General features: G+C 36.3%; 4 protein-coding genes across 4 annotated transcripts; 2 read left to right on the top strand and 2 right to left on the bottom strand.

Annotated features, from left to right (window-relative positions):
• The first annotated feature begins 8,957 nt into the window (after positions 1-8,957).
• On the top strand, positions 8,958-11,580 carry GGS22DRAFT_82809 (uncharacterized protein). Its single transcript, XM_047968211.1, has 4 exons — positions 8,958-9,666; positions 9,728-10,411; positions 10,491-10,628; positions 10,701-11,580. Exons 1-4 carry the CDS (start codon positions 9,610-9,612, stop codon positions 11,466-11,468), a joined length of 1,647 nt encoding a protein of 548 aa, XP_047814382.1. The 5' UTR covers positions 8,958-9,609; the 3' UTR covers positions 11,469-11,580.
• A 112-nt stretch (positions 11,581-11,692) lies between these two features.
• GGS22DRAFT_182239 (uncharacterized protein) lies at positions 11,693-12,848 on the bottom strand (the record flags this gene model as incomplete). The annotated part of the gene is made up of 2 exons (XM_047963943.1): positions 11,693-12,621; positions 12,701-12,848. The coding sequence occupies 2 exons, from the start codon at positions 12,846-12,848 to the stop codon at positions 11,693-11,695; spliced, it is 1,077 nt and encodes a 358-aa protein (XP_047814381.1).
• A 447-nt stretch (positions 12,849-13,295) lies between these two features.
• Positions 13,296-14,587, top strand: GGS22DRAFT_174665 (DNA-directed RNA polymerase III, subunit Rpc31). Its single transcript, XM_047963130.1, has 2 exons — positions 13,296-13,568; positions 13,647-14,587. The coding sequence occupies exons 1-2, from the start codon at positions 13,425-13,427 to the stop codon at positions 14,415-14,417; spliced, it is 915 nt and encodes a 304-aa protein (XP_047814380.1). The 5' UTR covers positions 13,296-13,424; the 3' UTR covers positions 14,418-14,587.
• Positions 14,588-14,974: 387 nt separating this feature from the next.
• GGS22DRAFT_82777 (uncharacterized protein) lies at positions 14,975-19,056 on the bottom strand. Its single transcript, XM_047968210.1, has 6 exons — positions 17,303-19,056; positions 17,073-17,240; positions 16,825-17,008; positions 15,929-16,759; positions 15,443-15,832; positions 14,975-15,361 (listed from the first exon to the last, which is right to left on the bottom strand). The coding sequence occupies exons 1-6, from the start codon at positions 18,556-18,558 to the stop codon at positions 15,014-15,016; spliced, it is 3,177 nt and encodes a 1,058-aa protein (XP_047814379.1). The 5' UTR covers positions 18,559-19,056; the 3' UTR covers positions 14,975-15,013.
• Between the last annotated feature and the right edge of the window lie 2,718 nt (positions 19,057-21,774).

Raw genomic sequence — 21,774 nt, 5'->3', positions numbered from 1 at the left:
AACTTTATTTAATTAATTTAATATTATACGTAAATATAATTAAATAAAATATTAAAATATTTTATAAATTAATTATAAAAATTTTAATAATAATGCTTTTAATAATTTTTAATAAAATTTTAATAATTTTAAAAAACGCGAAAACCTTTTTAATTTAAAAATTAAATATTTATATATTAATTCGATTTTTTAAAAAATAATTAAAAATTTAATTACTTTTATACGTTATTAAAATAACCTTAATAAAAACTTTAAAACTTTTAATAAAAATTATTAAAAATATTTAACTTATAAATATAAAATAAATTATATAAATAATAAACTTAAATATTAAAAATTTATTTTTAAAAAAAAAAAAAAAGTTATAATAAAAAACATTTTATACGTTATAATAATAAAAATATTCGAAAAATAATTAATATATATAATATTTAAAATATTTATTAATATTATAAACTTTATTATTAAAAATTTTATAAATATTATTAAAAAAATAATTACGAAAAAAATAAAAGTTTAAATAAACTTTATTTTAATTAATGTATATATTTCGAAAAACGAAGTAAACTTTATTATTAACGAAATTATTTAAATTATAATTTTTAAAAAAAAAGTTAAACGTTTTAAACTTTTTTTCGTTAATAATTTTTTTAAAAAAATTAAAAAATAAATTTATATTATCCGTTATAATTTAAAATGTTAAAAATATTATATAATAAAATATTATAATAAAAAACTTTTTTATAAAAATTATAATAAACGTTTAAATAAATATAAATTAATAATATAAAATATTTACGAATAATTATTTTAATGCGTTAATTATTATAATTTTTACCCGGTAAAATATAATAATTATTTATATAAACTTCGGCGAATAAACGGTTAAATTATTCCTTTAAATTAAGTAAAATTAAAAACCATTAAAAAAATTAACAATTAAAAATACGTGGCGAAAAATTTCTTTATAAAAATAATTAAATAAACGTTATTTTTTAATAAAAACTTTTTAAAAAAATATAAATAAATAAATATTATTAATAAACGAAAAACCTCGTTATTTCCCGTAAAAAAAATATAAAACGAAAAAATAATTAATATTATTAATTTTATAAAAACTTTTATAAAAAAAGATAAAAAAATAAAAAAAACGTTAATAAAACTTTAAATAAAATTATTAATTAAAAAATCGGTTAATTTCGTAATAAAAACCATAATAATTACTTTCGTATTAATATTAAATATAAAAACTTTAATTAAAATAATAAATAAAATTAAAAAACCCGTTTTATAAAAATTATTAAACGAAATAAAATACGCTTAATAATAAAATAATTAATAAAAAAACGCTTTAAACGTCGAAACGTAAACTTTAAAAATTAATAAAAATAAATTTAAATAATTAAAAAATAATATTATTATAAACTTTTAAAACTTAAAATAATTAATATTATAACTTATAACGTAAATAAAAATAAAAATATATAAAAAATATTCTTATAATAATATTAATATAAAAATATTAACATAATTTTATTTATTAAACTATAAATATTAATAATTAAAAATAATATTATTATAAAATATTTTAAATATAATAAATATTTTTTAATAAACGTTTAAAACATTATTAAAAAAAATAAACTTAAAATTATAACGTATATTAAAAAAAATTCCCGATTATTAATAAAATATCGTTAAAAAATTTATTATAAAAATTTTATATAATTAAACGTAAACGATTACTTTTATTTAAATTATTATAAATATTTCGAAACTAAATTAATATTTAATTATTTAACTTTTTTTAAATTTTTAAAAAACTATTTAATAATAAAAAACGTTAATTTTTATTATTTAAATTAAAAATCGGGAATTAATATAAAAAACGAATTTTAAAAATTAATGAAATAATTTATTAAATTAAATATAACTTTTATAAAAAAATTAAAAATAATTACGTATAAAAATAATTATATATTAAATCTTTTTTTTTTAATATTTTTTTCGTAAAAAATTAAATCGTAAAAGAAATTAAATACGATTTTAACCATTTATTTATAAAAATTACTTTTTAAAGTAAAAAAATAAAACTTTTCCTCGAAAAAGTTAAAATTTAAAAAATATTAAAAAACGAATTAAAACGTTTAATTAATTTTATAAAAATAAAAGCTTATAACTTTTTTAATATTAAAATAATAAATATTATAATAAAAATTAATTATATAATAATTAACTTTTTAAAAATAATTAATAAATATATTAAAATAATAAATAAAATATACCATATTAAAAATAAATTTATATTATAATAAAACGAAAAATATTAAATAATTTAAAAAAAATGAAAAATAACGAATAAATTAAACTTTATAAGCTTTATTAAAAAAAACTTTTTTATAATATATTATAAAATATAAAATAAATATTAAAAAAAATTTAAAAATAATTATATAAATAATAAATTTTTTATAAAAATTATTAATTAATATAAATTAAAATAAAAAATAAAGGTTTTTTTTTTAATAATAAAAAAATAAATAATTAAAAACGTTATTAAAAAAGCCGAATATTTAACGAAAGTTATTTTATTTAAATTTAATTTTAAAAATAATTTAAGTAAAAAAAATTATAATAAATAAAAAAAATTATTTTTTTAAAATACGAAAATTATAAAAAAAAAAATAAAAAAATATATAATAAAAGTATTTTTTATTTTTTTAAAAATTAACGTAATTATAATGAAATATTTTAAAATAATATAATTAATTTTTATAAAATATTATATAAAATTATTAAAAAAATACTTTAAAATAAAAGTTTTTTTAAATTTATAAAAAAAAACCGAAATAATAATAATGTTTAAAATAAAGAAAATAAATTTTTCGATTTATAAAATATAACGTTTAATAATATTATTATTATATTTAAATAAAAGTTTAAAAAAAATTATAATTAAAAAATAATTTAAATTACATTATAAAATAAATTAATTAATTTATAATATACGAAAATTATACTTAAAAAATTAATAATAAATTTAATAATTAATTTTATTTATAATATTAAATTAACGATAATAAACGATAAAAAAATAATATTAATTATTTTAAACGTATAAAAAACTTTCGATATAATTTTAAAAAACCGGTTATTAAATTAAATAATAACTTAAAAATAATTAAAATTTACATTTAAATTTATAAAAAACTTTTTTTTAAATAAAAAAATAATTATTTATTTAAAAAAAATTATTATAATAATTAAAAACGTAAAATACGGCATTTTATAAAACTTTTTATTATTATTAATATTATATATATTATATTTTAATAAATTATTAAAAAATAATAAATATAAATAAAATTACGTAAATAATATAACGATATTAATTTTTAATAAAACGTTAAAAAAAAATATTAAAACCGTTCGAAAAAAAATAAATAAAATATTAAAATATAATAAAAAAAATAAAATAACGTTTACTTTTAAAAAAATAAAAATAATATATTTTACCCGGAAAAAAAGTAAAAAAAATCTCGTAATTAAATTACGAAAAAAGTTAAAAATAAAATTAATTCTTTTATTAAATTCGAAAATTATTAACACTTTTTTAATTTTTCGTTAATTAAAAATCCACTTAAATAAAAAATTAAAGTTTAAATAATACGTAAAAATTAAAATAATTAAAGTTATAAAAATAATAAATTATATAAAAAAATTATTTACGGCTTTTAAAAGATTTTTAACGATAAAATTATATAAAATAATATATATAATTTTATTTTTAATATTATTTTTTAATTACGAAATATAATATAAAAAATGTAAAAAATTATCGAAAAAAATAACGAAAAACCGTATAATTTTAATAAACATTTACTTAAAAAAATATATAATTATAATATAAAAAATAATTTATAAAATCATTAAAAATATATTATTAATATAAAAAATTTTCTCGAAAAACGCGTTATTTACCGTAATTAAAATAATTATAACGAAAATAATATTCGAAATAACGAAACGCCGTTACGTTTATAAGCTTAAAATAATATACGAAAAATACTCGTTAATAATTAAAATAATTTTTAAAAAAATATTTAAAAATAAAAAAATAAAATAATTATAAATTATATATATAAATTTATAACTTATAATAAAACTATTATTTAAAATTAAAAAATAAATATTTTACATACCTTATTTTAAAAAAAAATTAAAAAAAAACTTTATAAAAAAGAAAAATAAAAAAACGATAATTAAAAAATTTAAAAAATAATTTAAAAATTAAACTTTTTAAAATATTATAATATTTTTAAACGAATTATAATTTAATAAATTTTTAAAATATAATTTTATAATATATAAAAAATAAATTAAAGTCGTTAAAAAAAAAAAGGAATAAACTTAAATAAAGTAATATTTAACGTTAAAACATTAAATATTTTAAAAAAATTAAAAAAAATTATTATTTTATTTTTAAAAATAATAATAACGTTATACGTAAATAATATAATCGCTATTTAAAACATTTAAAAAAACGTTTTAACGATTTTATAAAATATATTTATAACGATTTATAAATTAATAAATACATTAAATATAAACTTAAAATAATATTTTAAATATTATAAAATTAAAAATAACGAAATAACGAATTATTTAATTAAAAAAAAACGAAAAAAAGCTTAATAAATTTAACTTTAAAATTAATTATAATAAAAATTAAATATTAAAAAAAGTTAATATATAAACTTTAATAATTAAATAATAAAAAAAAGTAAATATATTAAGCGAATTTTTAACGGTAAAAATTAATTATAAACCCGGAAGAAAATTTAAAACTTTATAATTATTAAAGAAAATATTAAATTAATATTTTAATATTATTTCGATATATAAAAATTATTTATAATATTACGTTAAGTTTAATTATAATAACGTTAAAATATATTATATTTATACGTTATATTTAAAAAGTAAAATAAAAAAAAAGCTATAATATATAATTTATTATAAAAAAATAAAAGTTTTTTAAAAAAATTAACCGAAATTTTTAAAATTAAAAAAAAAACTTAACGAGAAAAAATAAAACGAAAATAATTAATTAATAAAACTTTATAAATTAAATTTATAAAACTTATCGAATAAATTAAAATATTAAACGTAATTAATAAAATATTTTTTAAAATTTAAGAAATTTTATAAAATTATTAATTTTTACGATAAAATATACCCGGTTTTTAAAGAAAAAAAAAATAATATTACACGTAAAAAAATATAAAAAAATAAAAAAAGTTAAAAATAAAAAATAAAAATAAAAAAAAAATAAAACTTATAACTTTTATAAAGTTAATTTAATAATTATTTATAAATTTCTTTTATATAAACGTTTTAAAAAATAAAAAAAAAAAAATAATAAAAACATAAAAATAATATTAACTTTTATAAAAAAATACGAATTAATTTTAAAATAAAATAACGAAATTTTATAAAAAAAATTATAAATAATAAAACTTTATAATTAATTATTAAATTAATTTTTTAATTTAAAACTTATAAAGTTTTTTTTTAAAAAAGTTTAAAATTAAATTAATCGATAAGTAATAATCGTTAATTAAAAAATATTAAATTTTCGAAATAAAATTTAACATTATAATATTATTAAAATTATTAATATTTTATAAATAAATAATAAAATTTACTACGTTTTATACTTTTAAAAAAATTATAAAAAAAAGCCCACGCTCGTTTATTTAAACATTAAATAAATTAATTAATTAATTAATTTATTATATTCGTATTATATTTTATTTAAAAGCTTTTTATAAAAATAAAAAATTTAACGTTTAATTTTATAATTTTAAAAAAATTAAAACGTATATTCGTAATGAAAAATTTCTTTATATTTATAATATAATTAATAAGTATATATATAATTAATTTAAATTAAATTAAAATGTTTCGAATAATAAATTAAATATAACTTTTATTTATTTTAAATTTAAATTTATAATCGTTATTAAATTAATGTTAAACCATTTTAGTTAAAACGAGTAAGTTAAATAACGTTAAGTCCTTTATTTTTACAGTGGATTTAACGGTAAAGTATAATGTGTGTATTATCCAAATGTAAACATTGCTAATCGCGCCTTATTTTAACCGTACGATGTTTATATATAAACACTTTAGTCCTTTCCATCCCTTAAACTTACCTACCTAGACACTTGCCTAGGTACCTAATCTACCCTATCTCGCTAAAGTCCCATGTCTACCAGGTAAGGAATTTGAGTGTTTGGGGCTTTGACTTCCCCCTAGGTATATTGTTTCTTTTCATAGAATTCTGTTGTATTGTATCGCATCAAGCACGTCATAAAGGAACGATTGGTTCGTAAAGCAGACATATCCTTTTAGGAAGTAGGTGTGGGTGACGATGGTTACACGAGAGTGTCATGCCACTATCTACTACTGGGTACCTAGTAGGTAATATGCATATCCAGGGTTACTCTTCCGCGCGGTTAAGATGAGTCGGAGTCGGCGGTCCGCCTATTCGATATTTGCTAGGTACGAGATAATCAATACGCCTTGTGGACGGATGTATCGCTGTCAAAATCGGCCGAACGCTCTTTCGGGTTATGTGATGTGCCACTCGGTATTTTATGCTTACATTATGCTTACATTATTCATTCAGCCATATTCTAATGTCAGTGGACAATTATTGTTGAATCTGCCTTTCTATAGACTCGTCTTCGGACACTCGCTCTTACGGATCTGCTTACAATTACACGATTCCGATCGAGGTGCTGGTAGTTGAGGTAAGGGTAAGGGGGGTAACGTAAAGGGGGCAAGGGTGGGTGAATACTAGGTGGAATGACAGCATGGGCTTGCAAGAGATTGCGATATACGTACTTGGCTACCTGACATCGTGATAATCGATATACGCGCAGAGAAATATAGGGGATGAGCGAAGCCGAAAGAAAGATAAAGTGCTGCCAGAGGAGGTCTGATATTATGTAAGTTCCGCATACTTCGCAACCTCAACCGCTATTCACTCATATACGGCAGGGCTTGTAACACAGCATAACGTATCCAATCTTGCTTAGACGAATCATATTCCATTGTCTAGGGCTGAGGCACTTTCTTCTATTCTGGAAGTTTACCGTAGTCGTACTAGAGCTTAGTAGTACAGATAACGGCACCCGAAGGAACGCGCCTATCCAAGTATTCGGAGATGATGGGGCAGGAAGATCGGTCATTTAGGAGCCCCGGCACGTATCTAGACCTGGGGACACCGAGCAATCGGAGGTCATCATTCCCCACGCTACCCAGGGGATGGTTAGGCATACTTACACAAGAGAGACCGTGATTGGATCAGGATGCCGTATTACACCCCCCCGCCCCTGTATTCTAGGTACCTACGTATTATGAAGAAATGGAAATGACCTGTGCGTCTGATATGTGATACAGCATACACGTACACGGGACGAAATGATAAACAAGAGACGGATGTATAAATTACCGTATGTCGTTTAGAATCGACCCATTTAATCCCATCATACTTGCCTATCTCTTGATGGGTCCCATTTACGCGAGTCATGCTGTGCATTTAGAACATTTAGGTACCGATATGTGCTGAAACGGCGGGGACGTAGTTATCAATCTGACTGCTTTAATTCTAAATGATATGCCGCTATTATGCCATTTTATTTAGGTGAGATATGCTGTGTTACGGTACCTAGATGATGCTATAATCGAGACATATAATCATTAAACCTCCTTAACAGTGGACAACTACTATGTAAGTACCTAAGTAGGTAGGGAAATAGAGTGACAGACACACAGAACCAATAGCCTAATGTATAGGGTGTCTATCGTTGTTTGAACTCCCCCTGCCCCCTTCCCTTCCCTATCTCCCCTCAGCCCTAAACATAGCTGAGAAGACAAGGCGAGTGGCGTAGCTATCTCCGCAGCCGCGCTTAGTTCCCTAAAGCGGGAAGAGAGCCAACATCGGGATGGAATCGTGTGAGCACTATTTATTACGTTATTGCGGCATGTTCATCGCTAAACAGCCCACATACTCTATTCTGCACAACTGAGCGGCTTGTGATGTCACACCCATAGATGCCATCCGGCTTCCCTGCCTTCCACGGCATCTTGTCATACGTGTTATGCAACCTGTCAAAGCAGAGCTTAAGTTCACCCTCTCCAAGGAATTTGATAGGCTCTTCACGAAAAATGAGCGTAGGGATAAGTTCTATAAGTTCTAGGGGTCGAACCAGGTTCACCGATACATGTGAGTAGTGTAGATTTCCTCTTTGGGGTTCATGTTGCGCTCGACTCCTGATTCGCCAATTCGAAGCCAATCGACACCTGTAAATTGTCGGTAGTTCTGTAGGTCGTTCCCTAAATAGGAATTCATGGACGAGCGGGGACGTGGACTCGTCAGTTTTCTAGAAAGTTTCGACCAGGCCTTCGCAAGGGCATGGACGAATTAAGCTACTCAAGGTGTGTATTGCGCCTTCAATGGGATTCCGTAACTTAAAACATATTCCCTTCGTGTCGTAATTCCGAACGTTTCAACACACAAAAAAAACATCCGGTCTTGTCCGAGGGGTCCTTATTCACAGCTCAAAGCCTCTTTTTTAGAACCCCTGAACGAAGCCGGCAACCTGGGACGATAATCAGCCTTACAGCGGCACAGTATGATATCGCCCGAGGTAGTGTACTATGTAGATGTGTTGAGTTGCGTATCTGCTGCGTATAATTCTTTAAGTGATTACGTGAGAGAGGTTTCCAAGGTTGGGTTGTGGTGCAGATCCCAGCCGAAGCGAGTGGCACACACCTGACTTAGAGTCAAGCCCTGCAGCTCTTCTTTCACTGGAGCTCAGCTCTCTCTTCTCGATAAGCGGGAACCGGATTGGAGTACGCAACGTAGACTGTCGCTCATCCGAATCATTATATTACTCAGCCCTAATCATAATCATCTAGGCGATAGGATGAAGTATTGTCGACACTCGAACACCACCATATCAGGAGGGGGCCTATCCAGTCTTGGATTGATTGATTAAATGACCCCCTTTCACATCCTTTACATCGTCGGCAGACCTCTCCATTCATTCCACCCCCCGACTCAGCTGAATCGACTAAAGTTAATCTGTGCTCCCATGAACGTGGGGGCGAAGGAGTCCGGACCCTGATCCTGACCGCTATCTGGAGACACCTTTACAGAGCCCCAACCTTAATGGGCTGTACCTTGTTGCATCCCTCCCGGAAGACAGGCCTCGTATCCATACATTGTGGCTCGTCAGGCTCATAAGTCCTAGTCTATTACCTGCTGGCTCCACTAGCAAGGGAAAGACGATCGGAATAGCTACGCGACGCGGTTTTGAATGTGACTCTCCCTCGAGACCATACAGACGCCTTGATGTGATTAATAAACCGCTGGCCTCACCATGTTAGGAGTATTGATGTGACATCTCTCCTCAAATACATCGTACCTGCAGCAAGCCTCGACGTGGCCGAATAAGATACACGGACCATCGAAACTGATGATCATAATTGATATATCAGTATAACTGAAGACGATCGATATTCGTCTCATTGATCATGGTCGGAATACCAAAGAGCAATCGTTGCACGTTTTGCAAGTTGCGGAAGACCAAGGTAAGCGGCTCTATCCCGCGCACCATCCGTGACCAAGGTACGCTGACGATGTTCCAAATAGTGTGATGAAAACTGGCCGACATGTGGTGCATGTGCTCGGGCCGGGAAAGTCTGTTCTGGAGCGAGGAATAATTACAAGTTTGTGGTGAACGGGTGCCACAACGAGGAGCCAACCCCGAAGTCTAGTGACTCGGATGACGCTAGCATATCATCTTGCGATGGCAGTCAGATTACGGACCCACTGTCGCGACGGAGCAGCCCCGGTGGTACGATCATCGTTGATATGAAGGAGTATACGGCCAGTCTAGGTCCCGGGACCTTCCACCGAATGCGTCTAACACGCCCGCATCGTCCCAGGAGTGTTAAGCGCGGCAGGCCGACATCGACATCGACACCGTCGCCAACCCCATCCCCGGTTATGAGCCCATCGGATCGACTAGCCTCCCAATTCATTTCCTGTATAGAGGCTGCATCGGGAACAGGCCACGATTTGCTGATATGGGGCCCTTCGATAAAGATGATACCGCAACGGCTGGGCTCGGAAAGTCCGGTATTACGACACACCGTTGAATTAGTCGTCGCCTCATGGTCGAACAGCCAACGGGATGTAATGTCGCCGGAGACATGGCTAGATTTGCAGCTTCATATGCAAGCTTTAGGGAGCCTACGGAAAGCACTGGCAGAGCCTTCTCAGGGGTTGGTGATAGATACGATTACAGCACAGTGGCTGCTGCAGAAACTCGAGGTGAGTTTGACCCCATATCTAGACCGAAATATTTGATATAAAGAGACGGACGGACTGACAGCTGTTGCGCGATAACTAGCTCACATACGACTTTGAGCGGGGAGCGAACCGAGAGAATCATGCAGCGGGACTGACCGCCGTTATTAGCAGAGGAGGTCCGTGGCAAGGGTTTCAAGACTTGGGACTCTACGCCACGTTTGATAGTTTTTTCAACATGGTAAGTTCATCATGTATAACTATGATCCTTTAGAAGTCGTTGTCTTGGAATCGCTAATGATATTTGTATTAGCTTCAAGAAGACGTCCGCCAAGGAAGAGACAGCGTATTTATGAATTATGAGTGGATAACAGCTTTTAGACAAGCCGTGGATGGCAGTATGCTCCGTCCTGTCGTTAAGGCCATGTATCGCCTCTGGATCGAGATGACTGTCTGGCCAACTTTAGTAAGACTAGTCCGCGTTCTCGCCCAGGATCCCTCGGATACGATGACTGCAGCTGAGCTTTTATTTAGAGCTTCGCCCGTCATAGAGTACCTGGAACAGGAGAGCGAAGCTACCTTAGCCTCACTGAGAGAGTTGGGCGATATAATTGAGGTGGAGAACCTCTTAGATGCTGACCTGTTCCCGACATGTTACCAATTCTGCGACATCGATACCGCAAAATTCTTTTACACCCACGCGATGTACAGCATCATAATACACCGAACCATGCAGGAAGCAAATCTGGTTTTAGACCACTATATCTCGAGTGTGATGAAGAAATGCCGAGAATTCAGTAAGCGGATATGGATGGCCTATCCTTGGATGAGGACGCAGAGGCCGCTCGCGATTGAGTACACAGCTGCACTGGCGTTTTCTTATGAATCTGCGAATGAAGAGGAACGAGAATTTTGTATCAGAAGTTTGGATGATATGGAATATTTCAGGAGGCCACCCCCAATAGGAAGGTGGATAGATGCGACCATCATGGCTAACGTGAAGGGATACACCGGCCGCATGCCTTTCATTAAGGAACAAGATATTACTATCGAGCTTTGTGGGTTAGGTTGCCGTTGCTAACTGGAAGTAGGAATATCCCAAGGGGGATTACAAATGATAGGCAATGTTCATTGACCCCGACAGAGGGCACAAGGCGTTATATTAGGATTGGGAGTTTGCAATGTGATTGGTAGAATATGGAAGCTCACGTGGTAGTCTGGTCTCATAGAATATACCCGGAACTCATTGTATTATGGCCTCCGAATGTTGAAAACAATACGAATAGGAGGTGTCTTTCTGTATTTTTACTGAGAATTCAAGACTTCTCTTATGAACCGGCCCAGATCTTCGGCTTCTTCAGGTATGGTACGCTCAGGCAAAGTGAAAATCGATGCCTTCAAGACATTATCTTGTGCAGTAGCATCCTTTAATAGCTTAGTAAGAGTGTCCATCTTGTAGGTAGAGAATGGCGTAATTCTCTGAATACTCAGGAAAGCCTCGAAGAAGTCGACAAGGTTAAGATGGACCAACATGTCCCCCTTGTCTACCATGTGCAAGGCAGCAAAATGTAGCAATCCGCCATTGCCATTGATGTTAGAGTATCGCTGATTCAGATCGGAAAAGTCCGTCCAAGTAACCGCTCGGAAGTTTAGGGCTGCCAGGCGTGGTAAGACCCGAAGTAGGCGACCTTGAGCAAGCGACTGTTGTTGGGAACCAAGTTGGCCACTGACGCAAAGTGATAATATTAGATCGTATATGTCGTGATCTTGGAAAATTCGTCTCCACACAAGCCCCTGGCCAGGTTGTTTTCTAACGACAATCTCCATCCCGTTCACAGATAAGTCGTCGGGTGGACGGGTATCGCAGTCGACATCCAGAACGTCACCTAAAACTTTGGTACCTTTCTCCCCTACTTCCACCTGCGGGGCACTCAGCCACTGAGTTAAGAAGTTGGTAACCAAGTTTTTCATCATGCCCAAGATAGCAGCGTCGCTTGGAGATTTGGCAGCTTTTTCGATAACAACCATACCAAGGATATTTGCCGACGGGGCAGGAGATCGCAAGGCTTGTATCAGAGCTTCTTCTGGAGCTAGAGACAGTATTTGAGTGAAGCTTAAAGGACCAAGAAGCTTGATCGCTAAGCTACATAAAACTGCGGGATCCTGCTGATACTGTTTGAGGATTTCAGTGATCTTTGGAAGAAGCCGTGGGATCAGAGGTAGTATGTTCGCGTCTATTCACTATATTAGTATTTTCTCATACTCTAGATATATATCTAGGTAGTAAAGTCCTATCCAGATGAGTATATGTACCCGTAAGTTGAAGTTCGACATCGTCAAATAACTTAGGGATTGGCAATAGACTCGGATCTGCGATTAATTCGTCTAAATGCTTTCCCAGTTCTTCGATCCCGGTGACGGGAATGACATCCGTGTCCACCTTGACTGCAATTCGATTCATTGTAGGCAGTCTGGTTAAACAGTGGGTAAAAGGTAGACGACTGAGCGAGGATAGAGCGAATAACGAAGATTGAACAGCGAAGATTGAACAGCGAAGAATGAATTAAAGTGAGTTGTAAGTTGTAAGTAAGTTGTAAGTTGTAAGTTGTAAGTTGTAAATTGTAAGTTGTAAGTTATAGGCTTCAAGATTGAGTCTAGGCAGGTAAACGGCCGCGTAGTTTTGATAAAGTTGCCGCTTGCTGGAACGTAGGAAGTTAGAATGGACCCCAACTTACAGAGTAGAAGGTCCCGGGAAGCTGTAGTGGGTCTTGTCTAGTGGGTTGGCGGGGCTAAAGCTTCTGTAAAACTTTATGCGGGGTAATTTTAAGGAAGGCAGGTCCCTGCCGTCTCTAGCCCAACCCCACCAAGTCTCCGCTAAAATTTTAAGCAAGTCGAATTCGATTCTCTCTTTTTTTTTTTTTCGACATTTCAATCTCTATTTCTAGCAACCTACTTTGTTAGTCGTATTTGAAACTCCTCCAATAAACTCTATATTTCAAAGCAATACACCTGAAGTAGAATAACTTCATGCATCAAAATGTCTGGTCGCGGTAGAGGAGGAAGGGGCGGTCGTGGCGGCCGCGGTGGTTTCGGTGCAGCTCGCAAAGCAGGACCACAAGGAATGCCCGGCGCTGACGACCCAAGTCTGCAGTTCAACGAGAAGCCGCAAGATACATATCCCGTACGCACCTTCACTTATATATGTACCTACTATATGTATAAGGGATAAGATACTAACTAGGTACCTCTTCACTAACAGAAAACCTACAAACCCCCAATCGCACCCCCCCTCTCCCCAACCGAAGACCGCTCCGTCGCCGCCTTTGTCGCCTTCCGGCGCGCCTTCCAGAATACGCCGCTGTACACGCACCGACACCTAACGAGCAACAACAACATGAGCGACGCGGGAACCTCTAAGCCGAGCGATCCAGTGCGGCGGACGTACGGGCAGGCGCAGCTGAACGCGCGGTTTGGCGTGAAGAGTCGGGCGAGCGCGGACCCCTTTCGCGCTGTGCCGCTGTATAGTCATAAGTTTGTCGATGAGGTGCGCGTGCTGCCCGAGCTGCGCCGGTGCGCCGATAGGTACGTCAACGCCTTCTTCCCCGAGGAGCTGTGGGCCACCCTGCACGGTCGAGACGCCGGTGGCCCGAAGGGCGGGTACCTTGCGACCAACGGGGTGAAGGAGAAGGAGAAGAAGGGAACGAAGCGCAAGGCCGTGGTGCTGGATAACGATACGTTCGCTAGTGACGACGACGGAGAAGGTTCATCTCGGCGCAGGAAGCGTGAGGACGAGACGGAGGAGGAGCGCAAGAAACGCATCGATGCTTCCCTCAAGGAGAATGAGACGGAGGAGGTTGACAATAAAGAGGACATCGATATTGATGAGGAAGAGGAGCATATGTCCCAGGAAGACGATGATTACGACGATGACGAGGGCGGAGACTACGACGCAGAGCAATATTTCGACGGCGGAGACGCCGACGACTTTGGGGAAGATGAAGGTGTTGGAGAAAGCGCAATGGACTTTTAGCGGACGGGTACTAAATTCGATGGATACGCATCGACCGGAAATATCACTCTTGTCGGCTGCATTGGGATCGGCGTTTTTGGAGGAGTTTTTCGAGCTTTTATGTCTCGAGACTGATTATGTGACTACAAGACCAAGACGATTCTCTAGAGACGATGAATACCAAGATCTATATTTCATAAATTTAAACCTTCTATTATTCTAGAAAACAGGATCAAACGCAAGATAATATAATACAGTTTAGGCCTAGGTACCCAGTAGTTATCACTACTTTCCAAAGGTTACCTTTACCACGTAGCTTAATATGGATATGGAACGATGCCTAGTCACAACCGCAGCAAAAAGTTAAGTTAATGAAAGCACCGCTTTTTTGTTACCACCCCAATCCCTACAAAGCATTTGCGATATTGAAAGAAGGGACACGAAAAGATGGGATTAAGAAACCACAGTCAGAAAAACCCATCCTGATCCGTACTCCAACCTTCTCTCCCTGGGTCTACTTTATAAATACTATCGATTGAGAAGCATCTTTTCATATCTTTCGTGCGGCATCCCGAAAACGTACAAACGATCCTTAAAGAATATAAGAAGAATTTCCATTAAAAGTAGCTACGCATGGCATCCTGATATCCGGTGCCACCCTTGAGATCTTGCTCAAAGTTTTGCTGGACATTAAGAACCTCGCGGATATGGCGCATGCTGAGCGACTCGCCCTTATTGACCGCAAGCGCCTGCGCAGTACCGATCGTGTTCTTAATTTGACGTCCATTCAAATTGTGCCTTGCCAGACTGGTATAGTCTTCATCTTCAAATGGTGTCGAGTCAGTCCCTGTCACGGCTCGCGCACGCTCAACGAATATCTTGAAGATAGCTTTCTTCGCTTTCGTATCCAAGTCGTCGTACCGTAGCGCAATGTGGATTCGCGATTGGAACGCGTCATCAAATGTCTAAGAAATTTGCGTGTTAGTTTATTTTTATTTTTCTTAGGCGACAAAAGGAAATTTGCGCTATAGCGAGATAGAACGTACCTGAACACGGTTCGTGGTCAAAAACAGTATTCCTTGGAAGTACTCTAGCTGACGCAAGAAAATGCTGACGAGAGCATTCCGATGGATATCCTGCATATTCCGCTTCTCGAGGAAGACATCTGCCTCATCAAGTAGTAAGATGGCGCCCCAGGCGTGACAGATGTCGAGAATCTTCTGCAGCTCTGCCTCGAGGTAGCGAGAATCCGTTCCAAGGTCACCAGCTGATACCATGTAGAGCGGGCATTTGAGAAGTTCGCTTATGCCCTCTGCTGTTAGAGTTTTGCCGGTACCGGGTGGTCCATGAAGAACGGCAACAAGTCCCTTGCCTTTGCCCTGGATGACATCGTCGATGCTCTCAGCTGGATGGTATTTGTGGGACTCGACGAGGGCCTTGAGGTTACATGTCAGTAGAAACTCAATAGTCAGGTAAGGGGATATGGACGAAGAAGCTAGGAGGGTCATTAGAAAAAGTAGTTGAGCGCTTACCCTGACAATCTCTTTCGTGTTAGGTTGGAGAACTAAAGAATCATAAGCATGCTCGTTCCATGAAATCTCTTTAATACCCGAGACCGTGAACTCGAGCCAAAGCTTCTCGGCGAAGGCAAACCCCAAAACAACTGGTGAGGCAATCAGGTATTCCTCGTCAGTAAATACCGGTGGGGCGCTATCATTGCCATCTTCTGCAGCACCATCCTCGTTATCTTTAGTAGTAGCATCCTTTTCCTCTTCGCCTTTGCTAGGTACTTGGTCTAGCTTCTCCTTAGGAGTTTCCGGGTCAACAAGATCCTTAGGGATGCGCGCAGTGCGTACGGCGCCCTTATTGTCCTTATACACTTTAGTCACATACTTGACCTTGCCTCCTTCCTCGTTATCTCCTAGAATATGCTCGAGACCGATACCATCGGCACCCCCGTCGTCGTCTTCTGATTCACAACCACAGCCACCTTCCTCTTCGTCACTATCTTCTTCATCGCTTAGAACATCATGGTCTTTGGGTCGGACCAAAGAAACGGGATAATTCGGGTTGATTCGACGGTGGATTGCCGGATCGACCATTATTCGGCCGTTAATATTGACCTTAATAACGGCCTTCTTTTTCTTATGGTAGGCCATACCGTGATGGCTCTTATAGTGCACGCCACCGAGTCCTACGAATTTCTTGCCACGCTCGATAAGGTCCTTGCGTAATTGAACTTCGTTCTTATGGTACTTAAGGGGATAGCAACCCAAGCTCGTAATTTTACGGGCTCCACGAAACTCTTGTATCTCCTCTGACATACTTCCGTATCCAAATTGCTTGCCGTCATACTCGAAGTACTATACTCGTCGCGTTAGTAATTGGACTTAAATTTGGACATGGGCTGTTATGCTTAGGAGCGTACCTTGCCCTCAACATAGTAAAATTCACCCCTAACAATACTATAATGTTTCTCTGCAACCTCTACCTTAAAGATGCGAGGTTCGTCGACGGAGCCGTATGTCGTAGTGTACGCGAGTGTATTCGGCTTCCACAGGGCCCATAGGAGATCAAATGTGATGAGACCGTTCTCTAGCATCGGATATAAACTAATTCACGTGTGAGTCCCACCACTTCCATATCTTTATCAAAAGGTCTGGAGAAAGAACTTACCTTTTCTTGGTTTCTGCATGATCCGCGTCTAGATATTTGATGAGTATTCGCAGGTGCCGTCGCTTCTCATCAATCCACTTTTGGACCTTCTTACGTTCCTTTCTAGAGTCCCCCTCGGGTTCGAGTTCCTTAAGATTATTCATATATTCTCGCATGTCTTCGAGATATCTATCTCCAAATTAGTTTCAGGCGGGGTGAATTAGAGGGACAGGAACATAGAGATGACTCACAAGAACAACATTTTGGGATCCACCTTAGGGGTCTCTTCGACCAGACTTACACCTTTCACGCTACCTATAACGTCCTGAAGGGCTTCCCGAAGTTGCTTACTCTTAATGTCAACTATCGTCGTCTTATATTTGCCTTCCCAGTCAAAAGTTCTCCGAACATGGAATAGGTACTCATCGTATTGAGAGTTACTGGCATTCTCAGCCGTGTCCTGAAGCTTGTAGTTATGGATCTGGGAATCCCAGACCTGATCTACACGTTTAAATTCAAGGCGCTGTATAACCGGCTTTCCATTGCGGGCATTTTTAGGCTTGGTAGGCTTATTTTGGCCCCCGCCTCCCGTGAACTCTTCTAGTAAGTCGTCAGGGGGAGGTCGTCTTCCACGGCCAGATAGCGGCGGGCCGTTTCCACGATTGCCGCGAACAGCTTTCGAGATATTCGACAATGGATCATTAAGCATGTTAAGCGTAGCGCCGTAGTTTCCATTAAATCCGGCGTTACCGAAGTTGGCTGAATTCAAACCTCCCAAACCGAAGCCTGCAGATCCTCCCAAACTAGCATTAAGGCCGTTTGTCCCGAAAGCTCCCTGGTTAAGAGAATTAGGACCATTAATTCCGGGAGAGCCGCTTGCAATGGCGAATGAGGCAATCTGGCGCTGCATCTGTTGTACCTGAAGTCGCATCTGAGCAACCTCTTGTTCTAGGGAGGCTTTACTGGTGTTCTCCTTCTCGTCAGGGTCTGAGTCATCTTCAAACTCGGCTTCGGAGTCGCTAGTATTAACTTCAGAAGCTTTTGTATGCGATTTAGCCTGTTTCGTAACTGCCTTGGATGACTTGGACGATTTGGACGACTTCTTCTTAGACTTTCGAGGATCCTGACGTTTTTTCTGAATTCGTTTTTTCTTCAAGACCGCCTCGGCTTCAACCTCCGACTCGGTCTCGGTATGGTCATCTGAGGATGAGTTTGTAAACCCGTCCTCGCTGTCACTAGAAGAGTTCCCACTGCTATCAGGGGCCACCTTCTTCGGCTTACTAGACTTGGCCTTTTTGTCTTTCTTGCCAGGTTTACCACTCGACTTCTTGTCGGTTTTAGATCCCTTAGTCTTCTTACCCGAATCAGGGGGTGTAGTCGCCTGCACATCCTCGGCTAGATGGGTCTTTGCTTCGTTTCCACTGGGAATATTTCCCTCGCGGCGGTCAGCAGAAGGGCCAGTCTTAACTTCCTGGGATTCCATTTTCAGATCGATGTTTGAGGCCATATTAGTTACACAATTGTGGTTGAAAAGGCGCTTTACTCCCAACAGTGGGACGAGTAAAATATGGCACCGAAGGTAGAGGTGCGCTTAGAAACTGCGCGCAGGCAAACAATGATGGCGAAAAAGTTTGTATACGACAGCATTGAATGCCGACTTGAGAGTCGAAAGGCGGGGAAATACTTTTCTGTCCTCGCTGGTTGTGGACACAATCAAACACTTTCAAGCCTCGTGGTTGCTCATGACTGGCTTACTTCCTGTTACCGAAACACACCGTGTTAGTATAGAGAACGGGAAATAATAAAATGGGAATTAAAGGGTGGGAAAATCAGTTGTGTAATTTAAAAGCGCCAAATGTCGGTCTCTCTTTGGACGGTCATTCTCCTCTAGCATCGAGTCCAAATGCGGTCGCCACGCTGTACACGGCAGTACAAGTCTCCATTCTACACATATAGTAATGCTGGCACCTTTAGGAGAGAGTAGAGAGGAGAGCGGAAAGAGGATTGATTAAAATACACCACGCACCTATGAATCGGTTAGAATTAATGTCAACACTTAAAAGTTCGGTGAAATGACATTACCTATCAAGTAGGGGGTAGATAGATGGCCCCGATGGTCTAGAGAAGCGAGTAGGTAAAGGAGTCAAGTGTGTAAGCAGACGGCTGATAAGAATTGCTGGCAACTTGAGGGTTTATGTATGAATCCATCCATTCATTAAAGCCGCGAGGGTTGCAAGGCTTCGGGAACAGCCGGGCGGAGGGGATACAAAAGAGAGCGAATCAAAGAAGGCGTGGATTGATAAATACTAGGTAGTAAGAAGAGGCCTCTTGGGAATGGTGAACGAGATGGCTACCCAGGCTGCCAGGCTGCCAGGTAATCGGCGGCAACCTATGAATATCCGTGAATTAACGAGGGTCAGTTTTAAGGATGCAAGGTTGCGGCGGAGATCTAACAAGCAGACTAGCTTTGAGCGGTAACGAAATAATAACTTCAGATGTTTACGTTAAGATGATAATAAGAATCTCTTTGTGCACTGCGTGGAAATAGTAAAGATCTATGCTATGGATGGATATATGCAAATCTTGAACAGCGGTCTAATGGTCTAATAACACTGAGAACCTTGTATTGTACTACCGACTTCACTTCTAGGGCTTGGATTTAAACAAACCAAAGAAAAGACGGCAGCGATGACACCCATTAAACTTGCTTACCTTCCTGCCTTCGCATCCTAACAAGAAGTCGCTATAGGTACCGAAGGGAGTGACAAGGCAGTGGCGCCGATCAACTAGCCTACCTAGTAGCTATATCATAACTGCATGATACTCTACATTTATTGGTAGGAGTATAATACGTGCAGGAGCTACATCTTGAATTCATATATACATGTGCATGTACCTACCTACTAGGTACTCTGTCTGGCGCCTGCGCCTGCTCACATTAATGCCTACTACATACATACATACATACATACATACATACATACATACATACATACATGTAGGTATAGGTATCAATTGATAAACGTACCCACATACCGGGCTGTCTACCTACCTAGCTAGGTACCTAGCCTAGCACCTGGCATGTATTGATAGTTGGATACACAACTGTAGCGTTGCTGCAACCTGTTCCACCTCTAGGCTGTTCTTCAGATGACAGCATCTGATTAAAACACCTGGGCAGTACTAGGTAGGTAGTAGAATACCTACCTAGTATTGTGGTTGGTTAACAAAGTTGACAAGGGTGTGAGTTTGGCTAATAGAATACTTAGTAGCTCGAGCTACTCATCTATGTTGTACAGCTCGTATATTGGCTACCTATTATCTATTAGAAACTAATACTGGCAGACTAATAGGTAGGTAGTCCTATGCTATCCATATGTAAGTAATCAATATTACCGTATGTACGAATCTATTTGTGTTATGTTAGCGCCCAAGATAAATCGAAGAAACTACCTAGTAGGTACTGTAGTCTAGACCCCCGGATCAACCCCACTACATCCACATTCACTTACAGGACATCTGGACGTTTGCCTTAACAAAAGGGGCTTGGTCATCGTAAATCCTTCTCGATACAAGTAAGATACGTTCGAACTAGCATCAATGCCAGAACTACCTATGTAGAGGCCATTAAGACTAAGACGAGGTACAAAGGTATGTAAGCATTTAGAGTCACTTTGAGGTAGTAATGCACACTCGCTCTTCCAGATGTAACCGTAGTACATGTCCGTAGATAGAGATAGAGCGGGTTGAATAGAAGGCGACCATTGATGGCTGCGTGGTTGCCTCACGCGCCTTTAGAATACTCCAGTAAACTTGTTCGCCCTATTATGCCGGTCGCTGAGTGTCTTAAGCGGCTCGTTCCATAATGCTACTGTAGTCCGAGTCGCCTTCTCTTACCTGCAGCACTGCCACCTGACCAAGCCCAAAAAGCTGGCAGAGCCAATGGTGTCATTTTTACGGACATGGCACGCCAACAGAAGACATGCAAATACATTCTGATATGATATGATCGACCGGTAGATAAGATATACCTACATAAGTAGTTAACTGCCGCGTACATATGCGATGCAAATAAATTTTTCGATTTGCTGCGCCGCCGGTTGCCTAGCTAGCGAGCATAATGTGTTAGTCATGTCGATCGACAAGCTGTATGTAGTGGTGATGTTCCCCATCGCTTTGCCTACTTAGCTGCTTAGGTGCCTATCAGCCTAGGTACCTACCTCTTGGTACGCCTTCAGATAGGCAACTGACGTTGGCCCCTGTGCTCGTACGGAAGAAAAAAAAGCAAAGGCAAGGCTGAAGCCCATTTTATCTACCTAGAAATAGAACCGACCGGCGGCGTATAACTTAGAGCAGAACCGCTCCAGGCATATAAGTCGCGGCAACACCGAAATTCTCGAAAGGCGCACGGCCTATACAGCCTCTTGATGGAACTGGTGCTGTGACTCAATCAAGCAGGCAGGCTTTGGAGAGAATGTTACTCTCACATCCGAGATCTTCCCAAAGCACTCTTCACCGAAGTTGGCCTTCGTACTCCTCTCTAGAGGGGACCTTTGGACGGAGGAATAAATTCCTCCTGGTTATATCTCGTTTTTTCTTTCTTTTTGCCGAACCAGCAATCTCGAGGGTCATATGCGATGCAGCGTCGGAGAACCAACGGCTCTGGCTGACCGTTCATCAAATATCTGCAGCGCTACACCGACATTGCTTGTCCAATCAATTA

This window comes from Annulohypoxylon maeteangense (genome assembly GCF_022496945.1).
Source record: "Annulohypoxylon maeteangense strain CBS 123835 unplaced genomic scaffold GGS22scaffold_25, whole genome shotgun sequence".
NCBI classification, from domain to species: domain Eukaryota; kingdom Fungi; phylum Ascomycota; class Sordariomycetes; order Xylariales; family Hypoxylaceae; genus Annulohypoxylon; species Annulohypoxylon maeteangense.
The sequence above is the reverse complement of the archived record's forward strand: the minus strand, read 5'-3'. Positions and strand labels throughout refer to the sequence as shown.

Bases quoted from the DNA above. Each gene is read 5' to 3' on its own strand.
- GGS22DRAFT_174665 (XM_047963130.1), top strand. From the start codon at position 13,425: ATGTCTGGTCGCGGTAGAGGAGGAAGGGGCGGTCGTGGCGGCCGCGGT. The intron at 13,569-13,646 runs GTACGCACCTTC...CTTCACTAACAG, and splicing joins AGCCGCAAGATACATATCCC to AAAACCTACAAACCCCCAAT.
- GGS22DRAFT_82809 (XM_047968211.1), top strand. From the start codon at position 9,610: ATGGTCGGAATACCAAAGAGCAATCGTTGCACGTTTTGCAAGTTGCGG. The intron at 10,412-10,490 runs GTGAGTTTGACC...CGCGATAACTAG, and splicing joins GGCTGCTGCAGAAACTCGAG to CTCACATACGACTTTGAGCG. The intron at 10,629-10,700 runs GTAAGTTCATCA...TATTTGTATTAG, and splicing joins TTGATAGTTTTTTCAACATG to CTTCAAGAAGACGTCCGCCA.
- GGS22DRAFT_82777 (XM_047968210.1), bottom strand. From the start codon at position 18,558: ATGGCCTCAAACATCGATCTGAAAATGGAATCCCAGGAAGTTAAGACT. The intron at 17,241-17,302 runs GTGAGTCATCTC...ATTTGGAGATAG, and splicing joins GATCCCAAAATGTTGTTCTT to ATATCTCGAAGACATGCGAG. The intron at 17,009-17,072 runs GTAAGTTCTTTC...CACGTGAATTAG, and splicing joins CATGCAGAAACCAAGAAAAG to TTTATATCCGATGCTAGAGA.